This window comes from Gymnoscopelus microlampas (genome assembly GCF_963454915.1).
Source record: "Gymnoscopelus microlampas genome assembly, chromosome: 9".
Lineage (NCBI taxonomy): Eukaryota > Metazoa > Chordata > Actinopteri > Myctophiformes > Myctophidae > Gymnoscopelus > Gymnoscopelus microlampas.
The window spans coordinates 16,778,764-16,798,193 of record NC_139946.1 but is presented as its reverse complement, the minus strand read 5'-3'; the positions used below and the strand labels follow the sequence as shown (position 1 = coordinate 16,798,193).

General features: G+C 42.0%; 2 protein-coding genes across 5 annotated transcripts in view; both read left to right on the top strand.

Annotated features, from left to right (window-relative positions):
* kif14 (kinesin family member 14) overlaps positions 1-5,411 on the top strand; it is a 47,611-nt gene extending 42,200 nt beyond the window's left edge. For both annotated transcript variants that reach the window (XM_084066618.1, XM_084066617.1), the window contains exons 28-31: positions 500-622; positions 1,101-1,175; positions 4,187-4,331; positions 4,976-5,411. In XM_084066618.1, coding sequence (XP_083922744.1) covers positions 500-622; positions 1,101-1,175; positions 4,187-4,331; positions 4,976-5,376 — 744 coding nt within the window. In that variant the 3' untranslated portion in view covers positions 5,377-5,411. The remainder of the gene's footprint in view (positions 1-499; positions 623-1,100; positions 1,176-4,186; positions 4,332-4,975) is intronic.
* A 2,014-nt stretch (positions 5,412-7,425) lies between these two features.
* Positions 7,426-19,430, top strand: part of LOC311052268 (adhesion G protein-coupled receptor D2) — a 156,828-nt gene continuing 144,823 nt past the window's right edge. The window contains exons 1-7 of one of the 3 annotated variants that reach the window (XM_084067159.1): positions 7,426-7,598; positions 7,754-7,787; positions 9,146-9,170; positions 14,038-14,241; positions 14,591-14,617; positions 15,237-15,893; positions 17,250-17,399. In XM_084067159.1, coding sequence (XP_083923285.1) covers positions 7,755-7,787; positions 9,146-9,170; positions 14,038-14,241; positions 14,591-14,617; positions 15,237-15,893; positions 17,250-17,399 — 1,096 coding nt within the window. In that variant the 5' untranslated portion in view covers positions 7,426-7,598; position 7,754. Of the gene's footprint in view, positions 7,599-7,753; positions 7,788-9,145; positions 9,171-14,037; positions 14,242-14,590; positions 14,618-15,236; positions 15,894-17,201; positions 17,400-19,430 lie in introns of all 3 variants that reach the window. The other 2 variants (XM_084067157.1, XM_084067158.1) reach the window with 2 other exon arrangements.

Below are 19,430 nucleotides of genomic sequence, written 5' to 3'. Positions count from 1 at the left end.
GTATAAGTTCACCAGGGCTGCATATTCTGCTGTACAACCTCTCATTAAGACGGCTACTAAATTCCCAGACCGTTTCTTTTTTACATACTGGGTATGAACTTCATCGAAATGTCTCTCTCTTAGAGGTGCTCAGTGGGCATAACAACGTGGCATATCTAACCAAAGCCACTAAATTAGTCATATTTTCACTTCATGGAGCGGTTGACCCTTGCTGCTGTTGTCCACAGGATGGTGGATCAGCGGAGCTGTCTGGATCAAAATGTTAATTAAACCATTAAAGCCTCCTTCTCTACGCCATGTAAATAAGACAGGGAAACGCCAATACCCTCCTCCACCTGACAAATTAATGAACATTGGAGCTTTATTTAGCGAGAAACTTAATTTTCTAATAAGTCGATTAGTTGGATTTACACCCCTAGAGCTTTCTACTACTGGCATATTCAATGGCTTCCTTAAATAAAAGTGATTCACATTTACAGTTGTCATTTCTTATTTTCAGCTGTCAGTGGCCACGTCACTACTGGAGGGGACCAATGCGGGTGTCCAGTCCCTTCTGAAAGAGGGTCTTACCATCAACAACGACCTGCTGAGAGAAGCTCAGCTGTTTTATCCAAGGACCCCGGTAAGTGATGACCATTACCTGGTGACACAGGAAAATGACTGTCATGCTCCATACATTAATGTCATGGTATCATGCCCACCGGCATAACACCTCTGCCCCTACCCTTCCTCCTCTGTAAATATACCTGTTGATGCTACTGTGTTTTCTACCAATATGTATTGTATTATAGGTACTGATTAATTGAGTACGATGGAAACAAGCCCCTTGGGGCTTTTTGTGTTATGCCTTTAGCATAACCTTTGACCGTACTACCTGTACCATTATAAATAGTGTGTGTGTGTGTGTGTGTGTGTGTGTGTGTATACACACACTATGAATACTATATATATATTGTGTGTGTATGTACACACACACACTATGAATACTAAAGTATTCAATCGTATACACTGGGATAGAAACATTTGGATTCTGTAAACAAATAAATAGAAGTAGACCTTGAGTTTGCTAACACATATTGCTGTACCATCTCTATTTGCAGGTTCTACAGAATCTGAAGTCCCAGACTGTAGACTTGGCCTGTGCTCTTCAGAAATACATCCACTGTCATATGTCGGTAAGCTACATCAGTCAGTAGAACCACAAGCCCACATCAACACATTCTGATATGATAGATAGATGGATAGATATATACTGTATTAATCCCAAAGGAAATTTGTTCCGTTCAACAGCTCCAGTTGCCATACATTCATACAGATTTGTCAGTAAAAGCAGCATGATGAATATATACAGGTTTGTCAGTTTTTCTATTGATGAAATGCATTTGATATCCATCATGCTGCTTTTACTAAGTTATAAGAAGTTAAAAATCCTAAGTTTAAAAAAACAACAACACGGCTATAACTACAATATAAACATTAACTGGCCAACCTCGTAATGAAGGAGTTCTTCTATCTGTTTGTGATAGAAACGTATCACTGAATGTGCTCTTCTGTTCTTCTGATGCCACACATCAACACTAATACTTGGCTGAGCGACCAAGGCAACCAGGTGCTCACCGGAGACTTAATGGTGAAAGAAGTTAAAATGGTGAAACACCTGGATCAAACAGGAAAAAACATCAGATATAAAATGGGAGATCCGGGCACTCGAAGGCAAAAACGTGTATATGATAATCTTTGCCCTGATGAAGACCGCTTCAGGTTGAAACGACATGTTGACGTTGTATTAAATAAAGGCTGTTCCGTCTTAACTTCAAGTGCCAGCATCTCCCTTTTTTTTTTTATTATCTGAACTCTTAATACTTGGTTTGGTCTTATTCATGGTTAACCACATGAATGAATGAACCAATAAGTACATATTCCTATTTCAAAAAGCACAAAACGAATGTGAAAAGAATTAGTGTGTCTACTTCTATGGCCTACCGACGGTGTGCATACAAAGTTTGGCGCTTATCGGTCCAGCTTGCGAGATTATCTCCAGACAGACACAGATCCTCTCATACAGTAGACGGCTAGCCTCTTGTAGAGCAACGGCATAAAAAAACATCTCACATTGTGACACTTAAATGCTACAGATTAATCCCCACCATCCCAGCAGGCCTGTTAAAGCTGCCAGTCATCGTTAATGGCTGCTTGTGGAACCCAATGTCTCTTGGCTTATCTCCCCCCAGTCTCCCCTTGGGCCACTGTTCAGATAATGAATGTGTTGAATGATCTGCCATCAGTCACCCTGAACGCGCTTGTTTGCCGTTATCTTAAACCACACAAAACGACAACGCTTTGCCAGGGATGCTCATCGTCACGTCACCGAAGGGCAATAACCTCTGGGGGTTTTCACCACCCACACAATGTCATTGTTTAGACGACAAAAGAAAGTGAGTTATTGGCTGGTTATGTCTTAATTGGTTTCTGACAGGGCTGAGTGTTGTGTTTGTGTGCAGTTGGTGAAAATTATGGCATATCACAATGTAGTGGTGACATGTGGTTTGGGTGTTTCCAGTAGCTTTTTACTTTATTGTCAGGTGTAACAGAATATATTTTACAGGATTCCAAACATTTTGCAGTAAAAAAAATCATAAGAATATAGCAAACAAAGTCAAATAACAAGACAATGTCAAATATGCATAAGGGGCATGGTCAACATGGAAATGAAATGAGGCAGACTGTGCCTCATTTGCAAGTAGAGAAAGCAGATTGTTGTTGCTGTAGGGTAGAAACCTTATGTGGATGTCTTATATATTTTTTTGTATATTAATGGCTTACTTTGATAGTGTCACACAAGTAGCAAAAAAGCCGTGTCACGATGCAACTCGTGTTGATCTTGTAGATCTGCTATTTTCTCATTTGAATACTGAAAAGTAGCCATTTTGGACGTATGAGGTTATATACATTAAACATTTTTTTCCTCCAGTGTAATGGTAAGAAAAGGTGAAAACGGCATGTTCTTTGCAAAGAAGGTGTTGCAATCGGAAAGTGAAATTCCTGGCTGAAGTGAATAAGTGGGTTTATTGCTGCGTATGTTTCCCACTATTCAGGGTTTTGCTAATGGAGGGCTGAGGATTGGGCTGCTTGTGTTTCATTGAGATCAACATTGGCTCCTCTACAGCAGTGCATGGAGTTGATCGCTGTTACGTTTATGTCATAGGAATGGACTGATCCCCTTGGAACGGCCCCTCGTTTTTCCAGTGACATCAGTCGGAACTGTGTGTGTGTGTGTGAGAAACGTTGGAGAAGTGAATCCTTGGACCAGCTGTGACAGTTTGGGTGGGGAAAAGTGACTCTGTGATTGTGCTTTCTCTTAACCACAACCCACTACTGTTGAAGTGCCATTGAGCAAGGCACTTAAAACTTAAGTGGTGGTCATCAGAACAATGAGGCTGTCCTCTGCAGTATCACAACAAAATCCTCCTCGCCATTGCTGAGTGGCTAGAGATGCCGTCTGGCGATCAGAGGGTCACTGACCCCCCTATCTTGTGTCTTGTTGCATCCTCTTGTGAGCTTTTAGCTATTTTCTCTAAATGTTTGCATATTTTTGCCAAATGTTCACCTGTTTGCCCAGAATAGGAAGTGTAGGGTTCATGTGGTTAACAGACTAAACGGTGGTCCTAATGCCCTGTTCAGGACAAGCAGCAGGACAAGTTGCAAACATACATGACATAAAACAATCGCAAAAACAACTTAAAACTAAGAGTGCAAACTGAGTCATAAGGCAGGTACGGGGGCCAAAGCATGTGTGCAATAGTTTTAAAGTTATTTCTTTTTGCAGACAGAAGCTAAAGTCCTTGTCATGTCTGTATCAGTCCCTCCTGGTACACGCAACACCACTTTCTTAATACGCTGAGGAAGGCTTGATGCCGAAACACAATTAATTAAAAAGTACCAGAACGTTTTTAACTTGCAGTCTTGACTTGCGGGGCGAGATCGTCTGGTTGAGGGGGCGTCGCCCCCTCACGCCCCCCGTGACGCCGGGCCTGTGCCTAGCTAGGAGACTTTATCATGATTTATAATGTTGCGCTTGTCTTCAGAGTCTCTGATTTTTTTTTGTTTGTACAAACGTAACAGAAACCAGAAGGACATTTCAAAATGTGCCATACATGCGTGCATTTTCAAACTCGTGTCCACACAGGAGCAGGAGGTCAGCCCGGAGAGCGCGGGGGAGGAAGAGGACTTGGAGCTCCAGCTACAGAGGTTGGGGAACACAGCAGCCAGACTGTTCCAGTTCAACCAGGCTGTCAGACAGCTGCACCACTCCCTCTCCACCAGTCTCCGAGGTAACGCAAGAAGAACCTCCAGATGATGGCTAGCTACCAACCCAGAGAGGCTGGTTTTAATCACGCTTACATTTTAGACTCACAACCTTGGACACAGGGTACTGTAACTCGCAATGTGTGTAACAATAAAATAATTCTTAGATCACCAACATTCCCAGAAATCAATTGTAAGAACTGCAAAGGCCAAACCCCATAGCATCCAGTACTGTAATAAAACGTTTCTTGTGAATTATGTGATGCCAAAGAAACATTTTGTTTTTGCAATATTGTTTTGTGATGTGATGAAAATGCGATTTGTGTTGGTCAACAATCGCACAGCACCAAAACAAATGCCAAATTTAACAGAATTTCTAAAGCCACACAATTTGTAAAGCCACACTTTCCATTAAGGAATTGCAACCTAAAGACATGGAACATTCACTGCTATAATATATATCGTTGCTGTCGGGCAGAATCCTCTTGTCTCCATATTCTAACTTTTTGTGTTTGTTCGTAAGTTAATGCCCTACTTGATCATACTACAGTGTCACACAAGTAGCAGATGTACAAAACGTGTCGCACCGCGTTTCGAGCTTGTGGATATGCTACTTTTGCTATTATTTTGTTGGAATCCTGAAAAGTAATCGCACTACTTTTCTATCCAGGTAAAGTCTGGGACTCTGACCTCGGCATCTGCACGCACGCCATCTCCTCCTCTGCCAGGGCGGTAGACGAGCACATCAGCGGCGCTCTGCACAAAGGCACACTGTCTTCCTCCACTGTGTCCTTCAGCCTGCGGCTGCCCTGTGTCCAGAGCGTCCTGGCCACACGCGACGCGCTCCACACAGCCCTCCAGGCTCTGGCCAAAGCCACCTTTAAACAGGGGGCAGCAGAAAGGAGTGGCTCTGCCAGCTCGGAGAAGAGCGCCGGCGGAGACACGTCACCCAAGGAGAACGTTGGCTCTCACAGTTCTTATAGAAATAGAACATTCTCTAAGACGGTGACATACACCCCCTCCTATGAGACGGTGTACACCTCCAGCAAAAGCAGTCCTCATTTTGTCTGATTTTATTTTTGTTTTATGAGTGCCTGTAATAATAACTTTTTATGCTGGCTAATTGCCATATTATGCTAAGGATTTTATATATATTCAGTTGTACCAACCAGTGCAATTTTACATATATAGCTTTTAACCTTTTTAACTGTTTTTCCTATAAAGTTTTATTTTGTTTTTAAAAGAAACTTTGAAGACTGTACAATAATAAATACAATTGATACAGTACTCATTGTACAGTGTGCTTTAAACATCAATGGTCGTGAGTCTCATTATTGGGTTTCATAAGTTTTGTTGGTACATTTTGTTTCCTTGCTGCTTATAGCTTGTAAAAAAAAACGACTAGCTTTACTGTATTGAACAACCTTCATTGTCTATCACACTTTGCACTCAGGAGTGCTGGAGGGCTTGAATTATTAATACTTGCACTGAACCTTGCACAAATTATGTCTTTTTATTCTCCCCCTTCATATACTTTGAGCTGCCACATGATTGACATCAAACCTTTTACCAAGACACAATAAAATATTGAAGACTGTGCAGGGATTTCTTTTAAGAAGCTTAAGGTTCTGTATCAAATGTGGACAAAATTACAAATAAAGCAACTGTTTTTAAATGGCTGTGTTAATTTTAAAACCGAAATCGTGCACTTATTGAAACCGTGCTTTACACTTTAGAATGTTTCCAATACTATGTCCTACTGTAAAGGTACTTTATAACCATTCATGAATGAAAGCTGTTCGACCATACAACTGCTGATACATTACTAATCACACATGCCTAGATTCATATGGTACGGGTTAAGAGCTTAGGGTTTTTCCCAATGGTGGAAAAAGTTCTCGTATTTCCTAAGTAAAAGTATCTAATACTGCAATGTAGAAATCACAAATCTCTTATGGCGGGTCAAAATAGCTACATTTAAAGTTGGGGGTCCTTGAAATTATAAGTTTGAGAACCACCGCTGTAGTAGTAGGCTTAATTGGTTCTCAAAGTGGGGACCGGGGATCCCAGGGGTCCTTGAGGGGGTTCTTGGGGTTCCCCAGCAAAAGTAGCTAACATAGCATCACAATCATTTTAACCACTTTATCCATTTACTTTGGCTATTCAAAAATAGCAGATCTCCAAGCTCACAGTGCGTCACACAGTTGCTATTTTTGAAAAATCTTTGGAAATATTTAGCCTATATATATTTCTAAAGCGACATTTTTAACTCAAATCTTTGCTTCTATAGAGGTCCCCTCTGTCACCATTTTTTTCAGATGGGGGTCCCTGGCCAAATAGCCTATCAATTTAAGGGTCATTGACATGAAAAAGTTTGAGAACCACTGGGCTAAACTAAGAGTAGCCTACAGAAGTGTGTGTAATAAATAAAGTGACATGTTTTCTTGGCACCTCTGAGCATCAGAGAGGAGGAACGCCCACCTCCCTCTGAGCCCCGTTTGGAACCTATCCCTCCGCTCTGTAGCTCCGAGAAGAGGTCCCGCTACGTAGTGTGCCGGAAGATGACGACACCGGTGAATGTTGGCCAATATAATTGATTCTTACCTTTTTCCGCACATTGTATCCAAAATGTAAAGGTAAACCCTCCTGCTCTCAGATGTTTTACATTTTAGCGGTCAATACATTTTAAGTGACTGGTTGAAACAAGTGTTTAAATCGCTTTTTTTAGTCAGCCTGGGGCCAATGCGTTCTTAGCGGGAGCAGTAAGTGCGCATGCGGACGGGGGTTGACTGGCCACTTGACTAGGCTGACAAAACAAGTGATTTAAACGCTTGTTTCTACCCGTTGCTTAGGCTTTTTTGACAGTTAAAATGGAAAACATCTGAGAGCAGAGGGGAATACCTCCATGTGTTGGATACAATGTGCGGAAAAAGGTAAGAATCAACAATTATTGGCCAATGTTTGCCGGTGTCGCACTTTGCCGTCACCCTACGCTGTGGGACCTCATCTCGGAGCCATACAGCGGAGGGAGAGGTTCCGATTGGAGCTAACCTCCCTCTCTCTGCATCATCTCCATACATTCTCATGTCTAAAGGAGGTTCCCACTAACTTTAACGGACGTCCGAAGTTGGATTAATTATTGTTTTAAGCTTTTGAATTTTGTCAAAGTAGCCATAAAGAAATGTTTAAAATGTTACTAACAACACGACAGGCTGTGTGGACTGAGGTGGAGTGAAGCTAAAAGCGCGAAGTTTTGGGGCAGAAACTCATCAATACAAACACGAAGGACTCAGGTAAATATAATGAAAAATAACAGTGCTTTATCAAAACTCTTCAACTTATATTGTCATTTTCATGTTTTTAAAGATAATGTAAAGAGATACATATACATGGCTTCTGTTACTGACTCGCCTTTCCTAACCAATGCATTTTAATTCACATTTTATAGGATGCGCTGCTGGTTAACATGCACGAATATGCTTGTAAGTATTAAAACCATATTTATTTTGTCATTTTGAAGCTTGTTTTGGCCAACATTAACTCCTCTTGTGTCCTTGATGTAGTTTACTTTAAACAGGCACATGTTGTGTAGCTACAGAACCAGTGGTGGAAGAAGTACTCACATTTTTTACTTGAGTAAAAGTACTGCACTACTGTACTATCAATACTGCAAACTCTGTTACAAGTAAAAGTCTGGTATTCAAAATTTACTCGAGTAAAAGTACAAAAGTATTGGCATGAAAATTTACTTTAAGTACAAGTAAAAGTAGGCTACTCATCATGCAGGGTGTCCCATTTCACAAGTTTTTAAAATGTATGAAAATCCTTTGAAAATAGCAGATCTACAAGCTCACAATGGTGACACGTTGTGAGCTTGTAGATCTGCCATTTTCAAATAGCCAAAGTTTATAGGGCTGATGTGGTTACTGTATGTTTTGTAATAATAATCAAAATCTGCAAAGTAACTAGTAATGTTTTCAAATAATTGTAGTGTAGTAAAAGTACAATATGTTTGACTCTGAGATGTTGTAGTAGAAGTAAAAGTATTGACAATTGGAAACTTTACACCACTGGCCAAAACACACTGAACCCCAGTAAATGTGTTTTCCATCTTCTCCCTAAAGAGCCGTTAAAATGTTATTTACTGTACTGTCAAGTAAAGACAAATGTTGTGATGTGAGAACGAGCCTTAAGACCAGTAATGCCCTGTTTATATAGGTGGGACTGGCTGATTTTTCCTCTTCTTTTTAGTCTACAGCAAATATTGACTTCATATTGACAAATTGACTGAATCATAATTACTTTATTTATTCATATGAAGTGCTGTAGCACTAACTATGCGGGAATGTAACTGTGATGCTGTGCAGAGAGCAGTGGTGGAAAAAGTACTCAAAGTTTTTACTTAAAAATCTCAATGGCGATGGCATGGCGTGGCGTTGTGAGCTTGTAGTCGGCTTTAAAGTCGGTTTAAATAGGGCTGAAGTGGTAATTGTATGTTTTGTAATTAATCTAAATCTACAAAGTAACTAGTAACTAATAATTGTAGTGGAGTAAAAAGTACAACATTTGCCTCTGAGATGTAGTGGGGTAGAAGTAAAAGTATTGAAATTGGCACTACTCCAGTAAAGTAAAAGTACCTCACAATTGTACTTAAGTACAGTACTTGAGTAAATGTACTTAGTTACTTTCCACCACTGGATTAGTGGTACACACAGTGATGCACAGTACAGCTGTAAGGGTGCATGGACAACGTATGGAAAATAGACTTAAACATAAAACTTTTAAAATGTAGGCTACTGTACTTACACTACTAAACCAATGACTTGATATTGTGTTTCAGATTTGGTTTCATCATTATACATCAGGTAAGACACCTTAAATATCTCCTTTCCACCAAATACCATGTATACCATCGTTTAGGGTGTCAATGTGTCCTCTTATCACTGGTTCTTCTTAACATGGGTCCTCGAGGGGGTTCTAGGGGGTCCCCAGCTAAACCGAAGTCCCAGGTTTTTCCAGAAGGTGTCATTTATCTATAGCATCATTTGATTGGCTCGGCAGCAGATTTGAACGGGAAACTCATAAAGGTGTAGTTTCCTGTTCAAATCTGCTGCAGCCAAAATGAAGAGAAAAAAAGAAAGAAGAAAGACTGCCCAACTGGCCTTTACTTTCCGTTTCTGTGTGACATAGGTAGCCGCCTCTTAAGGAGACCGGAAGCAGGTTGGAGCCTATTAATTCCAATGGAAGAGTGACCGTGTGAACACTCTTCTGTGTACACGTTCCAACCTACTTCTGGTTTCAAAGAGGCGGCCACTTACTGTATGTCACATAGATACGGGAAGTAAAAGCCAGTTGGGCTGTCTTGCTCTTCTATTGTTTGTCTTGGGTGATACTTAGGAAACAAATAGACCCTTATGGGTCTATGACCGAGTGTACGAATGGAACCAAATGGACCCGTAAGGGTCATTTGGTTCCATGTTGATTTAACTCGCACACTTGGTCATGTTGATTTAAAGGTAGGGTAAAGGTAGGGTAAGTGATATTTTGTTAAAAGGTTAAAGCACTATATTCTGATAGTAATCATTGCTATAGAGTGTTTGTGCAGTAACAGGAGTCTCCCTGTTTCTCCAGCTCTTTAATAAACAGAAAATAAATGTTCCGGTAGGTGTCAAAATCTCAGCCAATCAGAAGAAAGTACCCATTTTTAAGCTTCATTTTTATAGTGTTCCAGTTCCAATTTTGTCTACTCATTTCTTAGTGTCATCACTTCCAATTTCACTTGTTCAATCTATATCCTGATTGAGTTCTCTATCCTGATTGGATAAAATTGGAAATGAAACTGAAACTGAAACAAAAATGCATTTTCTGTTTTATAAAGAGCTGGAGAGACAAGGAGACTCCTTTTACTGAACAAACACTCTATAGCAATGAGTACTATCAGAATATAGAGCTACACTTATTGTAACCAAAGTAAATCACGTACCCTACCTTTAACTCAAATCAGAGTTCAATCAACATGGATTTTAGAGCGTATGTTGGGGTCCCAGAGATAAAACACATATTCATTCAACCTTTATTTATTCTCGAAAGACATTGAGGTTGCCCTCATTTGCAGTGTCGTCGAGATACAGCACAGTACAACATCAATACAACATCAATATTCATATCAATGATAATGTCATAACAAAAACAACATTAAAAACAGTTACAGACATTTGTGGGTAGATCTGCAATCAAAGATTTAAATTGACCATATGTTATGGGCGAACTGATCTTAAATTTCAGCTGTAGGTCATTCCATGTAGTTGGGGCACTAACGCAAAAGGCTGTTTTCCCCAGTTCACTTTTTACCCTAGGGACTTTTAGCGTCAGCCAGTCATTTGAGCGTGTCCCATGCGCTCCAGGATTCCATTCCATCAAGGAATTAATATATGATGGCAACGTCCCATCAATTGCCTTAAAAATAAATAGGTACCAATGTTTGTTTCTCCTGTCAGCCAAAGATGGCCAACCTACCCTGTCATATAGGATGCAGTGATGGGTCCTAAAATGTTCACCAGAAATGAAACGCAGGGCAGAGTGGTAAACTGGGTCTAAGACCTTGAGGGTAGAAGGGGAAGCATTTCTATAAATGACATCACCATAGTCCAAAACAGGGAGAACAACAGCTTCAATTACTCTTTTTCTACAGGTCATTGGGAAACTAGCTTTATTCCTGTAGAAGAAGCCAATCTTTTGTCTGAGCTTGCAGGCAAGATTGTCTAAATGATATTTAAAAGTTAATTTGTCGTCAAGCCAGATTCCAAGATATTTATATTCAGTAACCCTTTCTATGATGGTTCCATTTGAGGTAGAAATATGTAGGCTATTGTAATTTATTTCCCTGGCCCTAGAGAATAACATGTACTTAGTTTTTCCTGCATTAAGCACAAGTTTCAGCTCCTTAAGGGAATCCTGAAACGCATTAAATGATAGCTGCAATTTTTCAGTTGCCAGCTGGACAGACTCAGCAATGCAATAGAGAATGGTGTCGTCTGCATAGAAATGGGCTTGGCAGCCACCAAGAGACAAAGCCATGTTGTTGATATATAAAGTAAATAAAACAGGGCCCAGAATTGACCCTTGAGGGACGCCTTTGGAAATTGGTAAGAACCCTGATTGGGCCCTCCCAGCTTTCACGCACTGGGATCTCTCAGTCAGATAGCTCTGAAACCAAGTGCAATATTAAGTAGGGATCCATGCATATCAAACTGGGGGTCACTGAAATGAAAAGCATCACTGATTTTAGAAAGACTACCCTGTTAACTGAAATGTCACATGGGTCACCAGTAGTAACCACTGGTGGTCCAGACAGAGTGAGAAGTTCTCCACTGATTTTGAGACCACTCCCCCCCCCCCCCCCCCCCCCCCCCGTTCGCTCTGGAGAGCAGCATCACAGCCCTGAAGATTCAGCTCGGAACCACAGAAACGTTACACAGCTTTAAACGATACGGTTCTCAGCCTTTAGTTTGCCTTGGAGATGACATCTGTAATTGTAACATTTCATGACTTCACCACACTTTAACAGGCCTTAATAGCCTGTGGTTAGGGTTCACCCCGTGCCCCCCCCCCCCCCCCCCCCCCAGAATCGGTCGCCAGTCATTAATCCCCTTGCTCGGCTGAGATCACGTCAAACGGTAACCGCCGTCGAAGGAACGGTCGGTTCAACTCAGGTCTGAGAAAGCAGGAGGCTTGCTGCTTTGCTTAGCAGTGTGGCCTCTATAATTGAAATGCAGTGGTGTAAAGTAACTAAGTACATTTACTCAGGTACTGTACTTAAGTACAATTCTGAGGTATTTTTGACTTTACTGGAGTATTTCCAATTTGCTGTACTCTTACTTCTACTCCACTACATCTCAGAGGCAAATATTATACTTTTACTCCGCTAGAATTATTTGAAAAAATGAGTTACTAGTTACTTTGTAGATTTTGATTATTATTACAAAAGATACATTACCCACTTCAGCCCTATATACATTTTGACCATTTGAAAATAGCCGATCTACCAGCTCACAATGCGCACGTTGTGAGCATGTAGATCTGCTATTTTCAGAAGATTTTTAAAAATCTATTTACAATTTGAATTAAAAAAAAAATTGTGAAATGGGACATTCTACATAATGAGTACTTTCTACTTTGGTACTTTAAGTGCATTTTGATACCAATACTTTTGTACTTTTACTCAAATAATTCTGAATTTCTGACTTTTACTTGTAACAGAGTATTTCTATAATGCAGTATTGATACTTTTACTTAAGTAAAAAAATGTAGTACTTTTTCCACCACTGTTGAAATGTAATACTTGGCTAAGATGTGAGATGGGGCTTTTCTGGAGCTCATAAGTTATGGGAGAGTGACCAGGCTGGCTCAGGGAGGATAACTTTAGCTTAATGAACTCATGATTAATTTGAGCTTAGAAGATAATTTGGTGAAACCTTAGCTCCGAGATGGAACAAGCAAGGTCCGATATGCGGCAAAAAATGATCTGTTTTGCAGATAATTGCGTCTTTTCAACCTTGGCAGGTGATCAACCATCTTTCAGAGCTACTTTTCTATTCTACAAATCATATTTAGCTCATAAAGAATCATGAACTGGCTAATCCTCTGCCCTAGTTGGAATTGTGTGTTCGTTCTATTATTTCAGGGCCTGTCACTGCATGTTTGGAGAGTGGTTATCGATGGTTACTTAGAAGGGACTTTTCTGCCACGTTGGACGGGTGACAACGAAAGAAAAGTCTGGAACAGTATCTGAGATCTGTATGGTTTCAGAGAGCTGAGATTGCATCGTAAAAATATGGTGGTGGTTCTCCTTGTAACTAGGGCTGTCACGATTACATTTAAGTTGACGATTGATTGTCATAGAGATAATTGCGATTAACGATTTAATTGTGTTTTTGGCATTGAACATTGAACAAAATGGGATTTATGTTAGCCTTTTAGGCTTCGTAATCAATATTGGCACAGGGCAGATATGACAAATAACTTGAATGTACAAAGACATACTGACATATTTAATAATTGTATACTTCTTAAAAAAAATGTCAAAAATTGCAGAAATAGCAGATCTACAAGATCTATAAAAGATATTTTGAATTTGGACATAACCACATGAACCCTAGCATCCATTTTCTGGGCATGTCATAATAGGTGAAGATTTTCTGAAAATAGTATAGTTCTACAAGCTGACAACTTGTTTCAATGCAAAGCGTTGTGAGCTTGTAGATTGGCTATTTTCGGTGAAGATGTTTGGTGTAGGGGTGGGGGGGAAGGAGGGTCCCTAGTCTAGAGCCCTGGGGAACCCCGGTCAATGAAGTATATACAGTAGGGTTTATGTGGTTAAGTTGTTAGATAAATAAAGTTCAGTTTTTAATTAAAGTTAGAGGTTAAGGTTAGATAAACGGTTCTCTATCTAGGACTCCAAAATCAGGATCGGCATTGGATCCAAAAATCTGGCATGGTTTTGGGATGTCGAAATTTGCATCGAGTATGAGGTCTGGAACCAAACACTGTATGAAGATCTACACTGATCGAAACGTTGACAGCAATAAATAAATAAGCGAAGCTTTACTTTTATTACCAGTGTGCAGACTCTATCTCCTTCCAGAAGAACCAAACGCCCCCATACTGCTCGCCATGACCCTGTCAGGAAGACAGGGTCATGAGAAACACTCACTCCAAACCTTCTGTTTCCAGTGCTCACCTACGACGAGTCCTACTACGAGTACGTACCGGACCGCCTGCCGTGGCACGACGCCGGGCGCTTGTGTGACCAGCGCTCGGGGGCCCTCGCCGCGGTTTCCAACGCCGAGGAGAACCGAGAGCTCACCGGCTTCCTGATGTCGCTGAACATCTCCCAGCCCGTGTGGATCGCCAGGAAAGTCATGACACATCTGAAGAGTGAGTTCACCCTTCGTTTGTGTGTCGTCTCTGATGGCTCGTATTGATATGGCAGCGCAGACAGTAGGCTCATTGTGCTTTGTCCTGCAACAGGCTGTGCACGAGCACACACACACACACACGCACGCAAGCGCACGAGCACAAACACACACACACACACAGACACACACACACACACGCTCGTCACAAACATAAACATGCACTCACACACGACAACACTGCCACTGCCAGTCCTCTCAGCTTCTAGTGAATAAGTATTTCCCATGTTTACAACTTAAAGCCACAGTCCATAAGTTTTACGTCCGTTGTCTCTCTCTCCCGATACAACAATGTCTGAACTACAATAAAGATGGTGGTGCATCTAGTGTCCAATCAGGTGAGCCCTCTTCATTGACATACGGTAGTCCACCAGTCTGTGTCCTACCTGACACCAGGGTCAAGCTGTCTCAATGGAAGACTATAGGGAGACCACCTCCAGCCACTGCAGATGTACTAGTTTAACGATTGGCTCAAATAACATTTGTATTCAGTAAAATAAGTCTCGGATTGTAGTTTTAAATCAGACCACAAACTGGTGTAGCGTAATAAGGTTCCGTCTCTTTTAGCCACTTTAAACCACTTTAAACCGCATGCCATTATAGGCAAATCATTTCAAAGAAATTCAAAGATCTACAAGATCACACCACATGGCGATATGACATGTTGTGCTCTTGTAGATCTGCTATTTTTGCTATTGGGCGTGACAACTCTGCCAGGGTCGGGATTTCACTTTTAAGATGTTTATTGTCTGTTGTATGTTTATTCAACAATTCAGCTTAGTGCGTCCACTTCAAATCAAATAGCAGCATCAACAAAGAAATACAGATACAGCAACATTATGCCTGTTATGTCCGTCTTAAGTCAAGTCATCATAGTCATGTCTTTTGTGCTGTCCATAACGCCTGGCTCTTTCTCTTTTCTCTGTGTGGAATTTTCTTTCATTTATTTTCAATCAGCTTCCTTTGAAACTCTGATCCTGGAGTTCTCCGGGCGGTCGGACACCTTGAACGCGCGCCTCCTGCACTCCTTCCCCACCATGGCGTCGGTGACCGTGTGCTCCTGGCTCCGCTTCGACCCGGAAGTCGTCGGCTTCTCCACCGTCTTCTCCTACTCCACCGCCACGTACATCAACGAGTTCCAGCTGCGCGCTCGCCTCACCTTGGGGAAGCCCGTGCAGCTGGCCCTGCTGGTGCACGGCGCCCACGGCCGCTACCAGGACACCTTCGACCACGACGGCGCCTGGCACTCGGTCTGCGCCTCCTGGAGCCAGCAGGGCGGCCAGTGGGGGCTCCACGTGGACGGGCTGCCCGCCGCCAGGGGGCGGGGCCTCTACATCTCCTTGGGAGGAGGAGGAGGAGGCATCGGGGGCGACGGCGTGTTCATCGTGGGACAGGAGCAGGACAGCTTCGGCGGCGCGTTCAAGAGAGACGAGTCGTTCTCCGGCAGCATCACCCAGCTGTACATCTGGGAGCGCACGCTTAACGACAGCGAGATCCTCGCCATGGAAAAAGACTGCTCACCCGTCTCCTCTGGCCTGGCGTTCAAGTGGAGCGGCACGGGACTGGAAATCGAATCCTCTCTCGGCCGCTTGTGGGGGCAGAGCCCCTGTCAAGGTAAAAGGAAAAAGTGGGGGCTCAACCACCATTTTGTGCAGTTATCACGTGATGCTTGTGAGTTCCATTTCTCTTCATCCACACACACACACACACACACACACACACACACACACACACACACACACACACACACACACACACACACACACACACACACACACACACACACAAGCACGCACATATTTTACTGATGTGTCAGACATACAGTCACATTATCATATCCAGCAGCACCATATGCAGGTTATCCCTTGACCCCCCACCCCCCCCCCCCCACACACACACACACACACACACACACACACACACACACACACACACACACACACACACACACACACACACACACACACACACACACTCTCTCTCTCTCTTTCTCTCTCTCTGCCCATATTTCCCTCTGTCTCTCTCTCCCCTTTCTCTCTGTTCCCATATTTCCCTCTGTCTCTCTCTCCCCCTCCGCGTTGAGAAGGAGAGCCTTTGGGCCAAGTTGTAATTGGCAAACGTCGGGCCCCTAAATGGTTGTTGTAAATGTTTCATGTGTGGCGTCATGCTGGATCTCCACCCTTCAAAACAAGCTTCTTGCTCTCTGACAACGTGGTCCCCCGTGACTAATAGGATTCCAGGCTCGGCCCCGCGTCTGGCAATATAAGACACTCAACATACAGACAGTGACTGTACACACCAGATGCTATTTCTCTCTCCACATTGTTTTCTTACAATTAAAGTAGTAGTTCACCCAAAAAATGACTTATTTTCTATCAATTACACACCCCATGAAGCCTTAAATTCATGGAGATTTGTTTTGTTTTCTCGCATCCCTGAGCCAATTATTTGGTCAATAGGAGACTCAGTAGGAGACATTCAGAAGTCATTCAATTATTGGCTTGCAAAAAAAACAAACAAATCTCCATGAATTCAAGGCTTCATGGGGTGTGTAATTGATAGAAAATAAGGAATTTTTGGGGAGAACTACTCCTTTAAGTAAAAAGTAGTGGCCAAACGTACTGGCTGCTGGGAAAGTTAAATGTTCATTTTCGACCATGGGTTTCGGTCTATCAATAAAACTTTACTGCATCCCTGGATACTTGTACACAGGAAATTGGTATTTATTAGCCAGACTCCCCGACATACAGTATTATAGCCTATAATAAGCCTATTTGTGTGATTTCATTTGAAGGAATGTTATGTGTTCGTCAAGTCGAGTACCTGAAACTGTGTTCCTACCGCAACGGAAAAGTAGAACTAAGAAGCAATCCAGAATGCCTTTCCCTTTACCCCTTTTCCCTTTACCCCTTCCCTTACCAGGTGATAACACCACTGTACTGATCAACCCGTTCCTGTACTCCCTGCTAGACGCCAGCTTCCTGCCCTATCACAACTTCTCCCTGGAGGTGGTACACGCCCCCCAGGCTGGGGAGTGCGTCACCTTTGACCCCGTCAACGGGAGCTGGGGTTTGGACGGTTGTGATTCGTCCAGAGGCGCTGTGTGCCAGTTCGCTAAAGGTGAGGGGGCGAGGGGGGGGGGTTGCTACAGTAGGTTTGTATGGTGTTGAATGGTCGATAGGCTGGTTGCTTGCTTGACTGAATTTACTCAAATCACAGTCAAAGTATTAGTCAATGAGGTATTATACAACAGGTAGTTCCAACCAAGTAATCTGATCGGTTGAAATAGGCTCTCTACCCGTTCTCAAATGAAACTAATCAAAATATAAAAATCAGCTGTGCTGATCAGACTCGGCAGAGCAGAGTAGGCTAATTGGCTAGACTAGCAGTTTGCAGACCTGGTAGTAGCAAAATCTGGCATAAAAAAAACAAATGTATATTGTTAATCTTAATTACAATGAGATTGAGCTAACAGTTAAGTTTTGTTTCTCTATGTGTTCAGTTTGGGAAAAGTTGTCTAGCGCTGACTGGACTGGCTGAGTAAACAGGGACTCTGTCAGACACCATGTATTTCCAGAATAACACAGATAACATTTGCAGAAAGGTTATTTTGAGAGCCAAATCCCGGTCGGCTAGTTAGTTGTGTGACTAAGTATAAAACAGCACTGAAGTGGTTGTGTTGTTTACAGTGTTGTTATGGTAATGGAAGGGGAGGAGTGGAGGTGCTGATAGGTTGAATCACTGTGGGGAGCAGGTCTGAGATGTAGAAGGGGGGGCCATCTGGTTTAAACTAGTTTAAACTGTCCACCATATGTCATGTGTAATGTTATTATTATCTCAGCCACTCCCTTGATATCAGTTGAACAGATACAGCCTTCCGCCTTTCACTGGATGGTACATTAATCCGGGGGTTCTCAAAGTGGGGTCCTTGGGGAGGTTCCAGGGGGTCCCTAGTCCCTATCATTTTAACCACTTTATCCATTTATATGTTAGCTATTCAAAAATAGCAACAAAAAAAAGCTCACACTATGAGCTTGTAGATATGCTAGTTTTATTTTTTTTCAAAATATCGAAAATGTTTGGAATTTTTTCGTTTTTTTAACATTCATCTTCTCTTCTGGGGGTCCCTGGCACAAAATATTTTCAGGCGGGGGTCCGCGACCAAATACATGTCAATTTTGGGGTCCTTGACATGGAAAAAGTTTGAGAACCACTGCATTAATTGAATGGGCCTTCAGTCAGGTCTCCTTTCAACACAGGACATTTGGAACAAAACATGTGGAAAGGTTCATCACTAGGGATGGGTATCGTTCATGTTTATCGATCCTGCTTATCGATCCAATTCCTTATTGATCCCACTATCGATCCTTTTCTCATTGGTAGCTGTTGGCAAATTGGTTCGAAACTGGGGCACTCAATCGCTTTCATTGTCTTCAGCTGATGCACAACATTTAAGCGATATGCACAGCACACGCAAGCCTGGGTTTACTGGTAGTTGGCAAGAAATTCTTCAAAAGCTTTATTAGAACGACATGTTTGTGCCAGTGATTTGATTTCAATTACACAAATCTCGTCTCCCGAGACATGACGTCACATCACATCAGGTCCAGCTAGAATTGAGAGAGAGAAAGAGGATTGATCAACCAAAACCTTGTTGAATTCCCGATTCTCAATAACTTTTTTTTCTATCCCCATCCATATTTATCGCGTTACGTTATGAGCTTGTAGAACTGTTATTATACTTTCACTATTTAGAAAATAGGGCTTAAGTCATTAATTCATAATGTATTTTTGGTAAGTTTGGGACACGGGGAGACACCAAATTTCTCTCTTGGGTCTCGACTTTGTAAAAGTTTGGGAACCCATTACATGGTTTATAAGATTCTAGCATAACGTCATGTGATGGATTCCTGTGAGACCTTTTTTCTCGTAAAACGATTAAGGATAACAGTTGATGTTCATAATCACACATTTTAGCCAAGTGAACGGGACCTAGCAGATTCTCAGCTGACGGTAATGACATCCCATTTGTCTGTGATTAAAGGCAGACACTCAGATACTAGTTAGACCGTCAGAATTTCCAGGGAGTCAACAGTAGACAGAGAGATGACTTCATCTCCACTCTATCACAGCTCATTAGTCTGTTGGTTT